The sequence below is a fragment of the Coregonus lavaretus genome (genome assembly GCF_964263955.1).
Source record: "Coregonus lavaretus genome assembly, chromosome: 4".
Classification (NCBI taxonomy): domain Eukaryota; kingdom Metazoa; phylum Chordata; class Actinopteri; order Salmoniformes; family Salmonidae; genus Coregonus; species Coregonus lavaretus.
Window position 1 is genome coordinate 9,085,620 of NC_139991.1, and position 11,388 is coordinate 9,097,007.

Consider the following 11,388-nt stretch of genomic DNA (forward strand, 5'->3'; position numbering starts at 1 on the left):
CCCCACCTTGAACCCCATTACTCGTAGTGCGGCATCTCCTCCTCTACCTGGAGACTAGCCCCCACCTGAACCCCATTACTCGTAGTGGGGCATCTCCCCCACTACCTGGGAGACTAGCCCCACCTGAACCCCATTACTCGTAGTGGGCATCTCCTCCACTACCTGGGAGACTAGCCCCCCCCTGTAACCCAGCACTCATAGTGGGCATCTCCTCCACTACCTGGGAGACTAGCCCCCCCTGTACCCCAGCACTCATAGTGGGCATCTCCTCCACTACCTGGGAGATGAGCTCCACATGAACCCTCTCCTGTAACCCATTACTTGTAGTGGGCATCTCCTCCACTACCTGGGAGATTAGCTCCACATGTACCCCCTCCTGTACCACAGCACTCGTACTGGGCACCTCCTCACCAGTCCTGAGGAAATGGCCCTTCAGATCCATCCTTACCTTCTACAACAAAAAAATCCCCCCTGCATAACATTTCCCTCTGGTACAAGTTGCACCTCTGTGCCCTCAACACGGACAACTTGTTCCTCAGCAACAGATGCGTGCGGCTGCTCTACCACTGTCAGCCCACCTCTTTCCTACATCAGTGGGCCCAGGCGTACGAGGACCACCTGCGCCCCTCCCTCTGCCTTCTCCCTTTTCGGGCAAGCATGTCGCTTATGACCAACATCCCCACACTCAAAACACCGTTGACTACCTGTACTAGCATAAGCCATATACAATCTATTGTCATACTTGACTTTAAACGATAACTCCAAAGTCTGTTCCGGTGAGTCCAAAAACATAAACACCTGTCGCCGAAACGACATTACCTGTTTCAACGCCGGGTGTTTGCAACCCAATGGGACAACCTTAATTGAACTTGCAAACTTCCCAAAGCGCAATAACTCGCGCTCCAATAGCTCATTTGGAATGAACGGCGGTACATTTGAAATCGTTACCCTTGTTGACGGAGAAAAAAAGCGGCGTAACTTGAATAAACATTCCTTTAAGAAGTATGCCATGCTCAACCATACGATCAACAAGGCGCTCTTCTTTAAGGAAATACCACCACCGCTTTATTCATCCGTGACGCATAAGCAACATTCTCATATCCTACCTTCTCTCCTACGGCGACCAAAACCTCTTCCACGTGACAGTAGCTTCATAACACACCTAAAGCCGTGCCGAAGTGACAGGGACGGCGTCCCGATTCGGGCCGCCATCCCCACCAAAATCAGGGTAATTTCGACACGAAAAACAATATACTTAATTCTACCGCAACAAAAAAATAGAAATAATAACCTTAATCATGCATAGAAGAAAAAAAGGATATCACCAAGAAAAGGAAAACCCAGGATATCTAACTCTACACAACACTCGCACTTAGCACTCACTCAAACAATTCCAGCACGCACCAAACACTCCCAGCATGCAGAAGAGAGAGAGAGAGAGAGAGAGAGAGAGAGAGAGAGAGAGAGAGAGAGAGAGAGAGAGAGAGAGAGAGAGAGAGAGAGAGAGAGAGAGAGAGAGAGAGAGAGAGAGAGAGAGAGAGAGGAGAGAGAGAGAGAGAGAGAGAGAGAGAGAGAGAGAGAGAGAGAGAGAGAGAGAGAGAGAGAGAGAGAGAGAGAGAGAGAGAGAGAGAGAGAGAGAGAGAGAGAGAGAGAGAGAGAGAGAGAGAGAGAGAGGTGTTAAACACCTGTTGGACATGGACGTCACCATGTCAACAGAGTAAGAGAGAGAGAGACAGACGGACAGAGAGGAGTTCAAACACTATCAGAGCAGAAAACTCAAAACTGACCTTAGATCAGCATGCAAGGGAAAGACATCAGGACCCTACATCTTTACCTGGTGTCTCTGGCTGAGGGATGCTGGAGTCAAGTGATTGTTCAGTATAAAACCAGAGCAGAGAACACAAAAACACACCACAGCCCTAACTCCTGATCTGGGTGCAGTGTTAACGTCTGTGTTTATGAGGGAGAGGCTGTGTGACACAGCCTACACATTGTAATGATGCACTCAGTTGGAATCAATGGCACTCAGGGCTCCTCATAAAGAGCCTTTTAGAGATCGATATACGTCAGGCCTACAATGGCACGAAGTGTCTAAACTCACACACACATTTCTCAACCCTATAATTCATCCGTGTGATGGAGTCAGAATAGGAGGGGTTGTATTGTTTGTTTGGTTTTGTTTAATTGTGTGTGTTCTAGGCAGGTGGCGAGATCTGCAATCTCATATTGATCATCCAGGGCCGTCCTAATGCAGGCAGTGTTGCTGGGCTGACATTTTTAAACAGCTCACCGTTTAAAAGCTCTTAATCTCCTGGTGCCGATTGGTGGAAAACGATTGGTTCTCTCTTCTTAGAGAGCGAGGCCTTTGTGTAGAGAGGGGTCAGTAAAGAGGATTGGAGAGGAGTGTGTGTGTGTGTGGTGGGTGGGTGGGTGGTACGTGTGTGTGTGTGTGTTTGCCTGTGTGTATGGGTATGTGTGTGTGTGGACCAGAGCTCGAAGTGGAGTGATAAGGCTGGTGAAAACAGAACACATGAGAACACAGCTGAACTAGCGGGGAGCATGTTTTACTCAACCCCCTCCTCTACACAAGCACTCTAACTAAAACAAAAGATTCATTGGCGCAACAAAGAGTGAAATGAATGGATTTGACTGTGATTAATAGCTCCCCTACACACACACACACACACAGACAGTCTCGTACCGCCTTGAAGGTATATTTGTGAAGCTGCATTGATGTGTTCTGTTAATTGGCAATAAAATGATAAGTGGAAAGCACAGATAGCCTGAGGGGTCCACACAGTTACCCAGATACAGAGTATGCCTATGTGCGTCTTTGTGTGTGTGTGTGTGTGTGTGTGTGTGTGTGTATATATATACACACACACATATACACATATATATATATATATATATATATACACAGTGGGGAGAACAAGTATTTGATACACTGCCGATTTTGCAGGTTTTCCTACTTACAAAGCATGTAGAGGTCTGTAATTTTTATCATAGGTACACTTCAACTGTGAGAGACGGAATCTAAAACAAAAATCCAGAAAATCACATTGTATGATTTTTAAGTAATTCATTTGCATGTTATTGCATGACATAAGTATTTGATACATCAGAAAAGCAGAACTTAATATTTGGTACAGAAACCTTTGTTTGCAATTACAGAGATCATACGTTTCCTGTAGGTCTTGACCAGGTTTACACACACTGCAGCAGGGATTTTGGCCCACTCCTCCATACAGACCTTCTCCAGATCCTTCAGGTTTCAGGGCTGTCGCTGGGCAATACGGACTTTCAGCTCCCTCCAAAGATTTTCTATTGGGTTCAGGTCTGGAGACTGGCTAGGCCACTCCAGGACCTTGAGATGCTTCTTACGGAGCCACTCCTTAGTTGCCCTGGCTGTGTGTTTCGGGTCGTTGTCATGCTGGAAGACCCAGCCACGACCCATCTTCAATGCTCTTACTGAGGGAAGGAGGTTGTTGACCAAGATCTCGCGATACATGGCCCCATCCATCCTCCCCTCAATACGGTGCAGTCGTCCTGTCCCCTTTGCAGAAAAGCATCCCCAAAGAATGATGTTTCCACCTCCATGCTTCACGGTTGGGATGGTGTTCTTGGGGTTGTACTCATCCTTCTTCTTCCTCCAAACACGGCGAGTGGAGTTTAGACCAAAAAGCTCTATTTTTGTCTCATCAGACCACATGACCTTCTCCCATTCCTCCTCTGGATCATCCAGATGGTCATTGGCAAACTTCAGACGGGCCTGGACATGCGCTGGCTTGAGCAGGGGGACCTTGTATGCGCTGCAGGATTTTAATCCATACTGGGCTGATCCCTCACCTTCCTCATGATCATTGATGCCCCACGAGGTGAGATCTTGCATGGAGCCCCAGACCGAGGGTGATTGACCGTCATCCATTTTCTAATAATTGCGCCAACAGTTGTTGCCTTCTCACCAAGCTTCTTGCCTATTGTCCTGTAGCCCATCCCAGCCTTGTGCAGGTCTACAACGTTATCCCTGATGTCCTTACACAGCTCTCTGGGCTTGGCCATTGTGGAGAGGTTGGAGTCTGTTTGATTGAGTGTGTGGACAGGTGTCTTTTATACAGGTAACGAGTTCAAACAGGTGCAGTTAATACAGGTAATGAGTGGAGAACAGGAGGGCTTCTTAAAGAAAAACTAACAGGTCTGTGAGAGCCGGAATTCTTACTGGTTGGTAGGTGATCAAATACTTATGTCATGCAATAAAATGCAAATTAATTACTTAAAAATCATACAATGTGATTTTCTGGATTTTTGTTTTAGATTCCGTCTCTCACAGTTGAAGTGTACCTATGATACAAATGACAGACCTCTACATGCTTTGTAAGTAGGAAAACCTGCAAAATCGGCAGTGTATCAAGTACTTGTTCTTCCCAGTGTACACATATACATAGTTTGGGGTCACTTAGAAATGTCCTTGTTTTCAAAAGAAAAGCATTTTTTTTGTCCATTAAAATAACATCAAATTAATCAGAAATACAGTATAGACATTGTTGATGTTGTAAATGGCTATTGTAGCTGGAAACGGCTGAACTGGCAGCTTCATTAAATAGTACTCGCAAAACACCATTCTCAATGTCAGCAGTGAAGAGGCGACTCCGGGATGCTGACCTTCTAGGCAGAATTGCAAAGAAAACCCATATCTCAGACTGGCCAATAAAAATAAAAGATTAAGATGGGCAGTCTGAGATATGGCTTTTTCTTTGCAACTCTGCCTAGAAGGTCAGCATCCCGGAGTCGCCTCTTCACTGTTGACGTTGAGACGGGTGTTTTGCGGGTACTATTTAATGAAGCTGCCAGTTGAGGACCTGTGAGGCGTCTGTTTCTCAAACTAGACACTAATGTATTTGTCCTCTTGCTCAGTTGTGCACCGGGGCCTCCCACTCCTCTTTCTATTCTGGGTAGAGCCAGTTTGCGCTGTTCTGTGAAGGGAGTAGTACACAGCATTGTACGAGATCTTCAGTTTCTTGGCAATGTCTCGCATGGAATAGCTTTCATTTCTCAGAACAAGAATAGACTGACGAGTTTCAGAAGTAAGTTCTTTGTTTCTGGCCATTTTGAGCCTGTAATCGAACCCACAATTGCTGATGCTCCAGATACTCAACTAGTCTCAAGAAGGCCAGTTTTATTGCATTTCTAATCAGCACAACATTTTTCAGCTGTGCTAACATAATTGCAAAAGGGTTTTCTAATGATCAATTAGCCTTTTAAAATGATAAACTTGGATTAGCAAACACTACGTGCCATTGGAACACAGGACTGATGGTTGCTGATAATGGGCCTCTGTACGCCTATGTAGATATTCCATAAAAAATCAGCAGTTTCCAGCTACAATAGCCATTTACAACATTAACAATGTCTACATTGTATTTCTGATTAATTTGATGTTATTTTAATGGACATAAAATATGTTTTTCTTTCGAAAACAAGGACATTTCTAAGTGACCCCAAACTTTTGAACGGTAGTGTATATATTAGAGAGGTAGGGGTGTGACTGATCCAGTGTTCTGCAGCATGGGAATTGTGTTTTAGGCTACAACCACATCTGTTTGTTAGCTCCCCTCCTACCCCTTGACTGTTGGAGCTTCCATTTTGGGCCCTCATTGCAGTAGTAATGAAAACAAGGCCCAATGAGAGATTACTAAGAACTGGTTTTGTGTGCGTGTGTACATGCTTGTTTGCACTTGTGTATGTATGGTGTGTGTGTGCACGTGGGTGTATACAGTATGTGTGGGTGTGCACGTGGGTGTGTACAGTTTGTGTGGTGTGTGGGTGTGCATGCATGGGTATGTGTCTATAGAGAAAAGCTCCTCCATTCTTAGCCTCATCCGCTGTGTTGTAGAATATTAATGTCCTCTGCACAGTCACGTCTGAATGGAGCGCTAGCTAGGATTACTGGGGATTTGGGATACAAACCACACCATTTATTCCCTCTACTCTATCTGTCTCTATTACTCCTCTGTGTCTGTCTGTCTGTGTGTGTGTGTGTGTGTGTGTGTGTGTGTGTGTGTGTGTGTGTGTGTGTATACATCCACAGCTCCAGAGCACATTGCCCTGTGGGAAGTTGGCCGGTGATGAACTCGGCACTCGAGGGTGGAGAGCACAGCATTGGAGGTGCTGGGGAGATGGGTCGTTTGGGCCGTTCGATGTACCCGGCCTGGGTGTGTGTGAAGCAGAAGCTGGGAAGATGTATTCTCTATGGTTCCACTTGAAATGGTTTTATTTCATCCAGTGTGTTTCACTCCAACCCTTGTTGCTCATATATGCTATTGCTGGTCAGAACTGGGCCTGTCTAATCAGTGCAGGAAAAAAGCATACAATGGGAGAACTTCCAAACCAAAATACAGAGTTTGAGCTCTACTGTAGATGGTCCATGGCAGCACAAATCTGTGTTTTGTACTATACAGTTTTTTTGTATTGCATATTATTTTTTCAGACTTAGCTAAATTATGATTAATTTGTGATGTTTGCCATAACTGCCTCCCTGCATTGTCAGTTTGATGGTACAATTCTCCCCAATGCACTGAATGTACAGTACCATTGGGCGGCAGGTAGCTTAGTGGTTAAGAGCGTTGTGCCAGTAACCGAAAGGTCGCTGGTTCTAATCCCCGAGCCCACTAGGTGAAAAATCTGTCGATGTGCCCTTGAGCAAGGCACTTAACCCTAATTGCTCCTGTAAGTCGCTCTGGATAAGAGCGTCTGCTAAATGACCAATTATTATTATTATTATTACCATGACCACCACTGTCTCTGCTTTCTCAATCATCCAGTAACTGAATTAAAACGGTTTGCTACAATGTGTTTTGGGGTATTTCTACAGACTGCATAATTCCATTGGTCTCTGTGTTTGTGAGCATGAGTGTGTGTGGTTTTTAGTGGAACTTTTGTGTTCTAGTATCTGAGTGTTTGTTTGTTCAGAATCGTTTGTGAACTTGGCAGTGTGATGTGTGTCTTTCTAGACTAGTTTGGGAAGAGGCCAGTTTTACTCCTGTGTGTTGGGAGCATCTCTGAGGTCTCTGAGGTGACATCACAGACAGTGTCCAGGAGTCCCTATGGACCAGGGATGAGTGTGTTCAGCTGTTTGGCCGGCAGCGCTAGGAGGGGGATGAGGATGGGAGGATGTGGGGAGGAGTCGGGCTGCAGATAAAGGGATTAAACCAAACTGCAGTGCTGCAATGGAATCATGCAAATGAACAAAGCAGGGAGAAGGTCACCAGGTTAAACAGGTGGGCAGTGGAGGAGGAAGACAAGCAATAACAGTGTGTGTGTGTGTGTGTGTGTGTGTTTACCATACCTGCATTAATCAGTGTTGTTAATACAAAGCTCCACTGCGTAGCCTAGCTGCCACTCAACAGTTGATTGGTACAGGAGACAAAACTACTGAAATAGTTGTTGTTTTTAAAAGGGAAGTACAATCACCCATTTTGACTTACAGTAGGTCATAGTCAGGGTTGTTCTGCACTGCATTGAACAAACTGTACAACAGCACTGGAGCGCATGATAACGGGATATTGATTGTAGATGCAGAGAGAAATGCAGATACTGTGTTCATGTCTTAGTGTGATAGACAAATGCCTGCCACAGTGCAGATGAAACTGGTTTTAGAGCTTCTAACTGTTTGTATGACTGAATGTGTGTGCTGCGACTGAGTCTATTAATTTACATGTCTGCATGTAAATTGTGTGCGTGCACTAGGGCTGGTTGATGTGGCCTAAAAATCATATCTAAAATTTTTTCTAATTTATGGACGATTCATGATATACAGTATACAGTATCTAGATTATTTTAAGGTTTTTCTAACTAAGCTTTGTTGTACAATTAAAGGTCAAATACACTGCATTTCAAACAGTCAGAAATCATCTAATGAATTCAAGGCTTGTGAAATTATAACTAGGCTAAATATAATTATTTTATTTAAATAGTTTAACTGGCTTTTTTTGCAATAATCACTGATCTGGCTTTCAAGTCTGCCCACGTTCTAGTGAGTAGCCAACTAATCTTTATATTTCAAGTTTAGCCAACTTGGATCTGTAGTATTTGATAGCTTACAAGGCAGAACAGTTAAATTGTTATGAACACACCCTTCTGTCCGTCTCCAACTGTTTGAACAGCATGTTAGCCTGTCCACTGTAATTCTGTGCAGAGCATACATTTTTCAGAAACAATGTTCATTGAGACTCCCGTTTTAGAGAAGTTGAGACATAAAAAGGGTATCGATACCTTCTCCTTTATTACAGTAAAATAATGTCTCAATGTGTTTCGGTGTCCATATGACCGATTCTGTTGGACCACCAAACCTCAAATGCAAATAGCGTGTTGAAACCGCTTATCAGAGAGGAAGAAGTGATCTCATCTGTGTTGTTTTGAGAGGCAGGTGGAGGGGCTTGGTGAGTGTGTGTAAATGGGAAGGAGCACACAGCCAGAGATCTGTATATACATATACATTTTAGTCATTTAGCAGACGCTCTTATCCAGAGCAACTTACAGTTAGTGAGTGCATACATTATTATTATTATTTTTTCATACTGGCCCCCCGTGGGAATTGAACCCACAACCCTGGCATTGCAAACACCATGCTCAACCAACTGAGCTACATCCCTGCCGGCCATTCCCTCCCCTACCCTGGGCCAATTGTGCGCCGCCCCATGGGTCTCCCGGTCGCGGCCGGCTACGACAGAGCCTGGATTCGAACCAGGATCTCTAGTGGCACAGCTAGCACTGCGATGCAGTGCCTTAGACCACTGCGCCACTCGGGAGGTCGTTGATGATGAGGTACTCATGTCTCCGCCCTAACAATGGGAGTCGTTGTCCCAAAGGAGGGAAGGAAGGTGACAAGCTTAGGTCCAAAATAAGCCCATAGAAACACGTTGGGTTTATTTTGGACAGATTCTGGTGAGAGTGAAACCTCTCGCTTCGCCTCTTCCTCTCTGACACAGCACAGAAAGAGTGAAGGAGACGAGACCAAAAAGACAACATGAGAACAAGCAGACGTAAACACTAATTAAAACAAAAAAATTAAACATAAAATTGATTCTTGTAATACAGGCATTTGGAATATCGTGCAAAAACGTATATTTGAATTAACCAAATTAATTTGATTGCCCAGCCATAGCGTGCACTGGATATACTATTGTATGTGTGTATCATGCATGTTACAGAAAGAGTGTGTTTGCCCATGCTCTATACGTGTGTGTGTACGAGAGTGCCTGCACATGTGTATGTGTGTGTGTGTGTGTGTGTGACTGTGCGCCCATGCTCTATATGTGACTCCATGTGAGAGACAGAGCCCTATCCCAGAGACAGTGTTAGCGTGGCTGGCCGGCCTGCAGCCTGCTGATCTCATGGTGCCCTCTGATAAGCTGGCGCCGTAGCTCGCCTCAGAATGGAGGCACTGCCAGTGGAATTAGCTCCCATTGTCATGGTAATGACAGCGATATTACTGCCCTCGTCCACCACCGACCCACCATTGTAAGGAAACAGGAATGCAATTTCTCCTGGGGCAGCGAGCGGAAGGAGGATGACAATTACTGTTGTGTGTGAGAGTGAAAGTCTCTAAATGACTCTCCATTCAAGCGAGGCAGATGGGCCAGTAGCCAATTAAAGAAGGAGCAGGGGAAGAGCAGCATCCCCACAACCCACAGCTCTTACTCAACACACACACACTTATTCAGGGTTACACACACACACACTCAAGCATACACCCATGTTAAGAGGGACAGACTGAGGCACTTATTTCTCATTGTCAAACAAAGGCATGCACACACACAACACCCCCTGACTGAATTCTCTCAGATACACATATGCATAACTCTAGCAGAGTTTTATTCAACGTTACACCGAGTCTCATAAACATGAGAGAGAGAGAGAGAGAGAGAGAGAGAGAATTCAGTCAGGGGGTGTTGTGTGTGTGCACACACAACACCCCCTGACTGAATTCTCTCAGATACACATATGCATAACTCTAGCAGAGTTTTATTCAACGTTACACCGAGTCTCATAAACATGAGTTATTGATTTGAAACGTTTAAATATTTGAGTTTGTGGACTTCATAATGCAGCGGAGGTTCGTCTGAGCTGCATGGATCCACTCCCACAGACACCATCCGTCATGATTAAATGCTCCTGTGGTGTTTATGGGGTCAGCCAGTCTCCTCTGATTCCTACAGATATTTATCTACACAACAATGTGCCGTGTGAATCACCATGGAGGAGGCCAGGGGTAAAAATGGTGACGCCGCTCACTGCTCTCGTTCACAGAGGAATAATAAAGTACCTGAGTAGCAGCGTAGTGGTAGCGAGCTGGCGGCGTGTGCAGGAGATATGTGGGCCTTTCAGCGAGGAGGAGAGCTCCAGATTAGTTTGGTTAAACCAGCGGCTGATAATCAGCCACAACAATAGAGCCAATTACTCAGAGCCCACAGATAACTGAGCTCCCCTTCAGACCCAACCCTTCCTCTCCTCTCCTCCGCTATGGCTCATTTATTCTGGAGGTGCTTCTCTCTCTCTCTCTCTCTCTCTCTCTCTCTCTCTCTCTCTCTCTCTCTCTCTCTCTCTCTCTCTGTCCCTCTATTACTTTTTCTATTATATTCACTTGCTCTCTATATCTTGCCTCTCTCTCGCTCCCTCCTTTTCCATCCTGTTCTCATCTCTCCCATCTCTCTTTCTTCACCCTCTCTCTCTCTCTCTCTCTCTCTCTCTCTCTCTCTCTCTCTCTCTCTCTCTCTCTCTCTCTCTCTCTGTATAAGTATCTCAAAGCAGCAGGGCTACTGAAGGCTGCAATCAGTAGTCAATTAAAGCCTTTTACATTCCAATGGTAATGAGGGCTCCAATGCCCACCTGCAATGAGGGAGAGGAGGAGGGAGGGCGGAAGGGAGGGATAGGGAGGGGGGAAGAAGGGAGGAAAAGAGGGATGTCTGATTATGACTCTTATGGGGAGGTTGATGGTAGGCGATATAGACACAAGCAGACAAGGCCTATGGAGTTATCATAAACCTATTTCCCTCCAGTCATTGGGAGCTGCAGTGTGTTCTGGTTTTCATCCCTGCCTTTTAGTAACTGATTAAGACCTGAGACACCAGCTGAGTGGATTCTCCAACCAATCAATGGCCCTGATTGCTTAATTAAGGGCCAGCATCACAGACTGTTGCCCCCAAGTGTGTTTGGGTGATGTGTATTTATATAAAGACATTTTCATTTTCATTCTCTCTTCTCTCTGTTCTGTTGAACTAGTTGAAGAGTAGATAACATGCCACTGCTTAGAGAAAAACTCTATTGGATAGGTTGATAAGGTTGCATCTTTATTTCTCTCCAAGGTACTAATGCATTTCTCATGTATTT

General features: G+C 45.1%; 1 protein-coding gene across 1 annotated transcript in view; it reads left to right on the forward strand.

Moving 5' to 3' along the window:
- The window catches only part of LOC311128567 (C-type lectin domain family 18 member A-like), a gene marked incomplete at both ends in the record, with an annotated part of 21,473 nt that extends 12,472 nt beyond the window's left edge, over nucleotides 1–9,001 (forward strand). The window contains one exon of the mRNA XM_084160753.1: nucleotides 8,988–9,001. Coding sequence (XP_084016879.1) covers nucleotides 8,988–9,001 — 14 coding nt within the window. The remainder of the gene's footprint in view (nucleotides 1–8,987) is intronic.
- Between the last annotated feature and the right edge of the window lie 2,387 nt (nucleotides 9,002–11,388).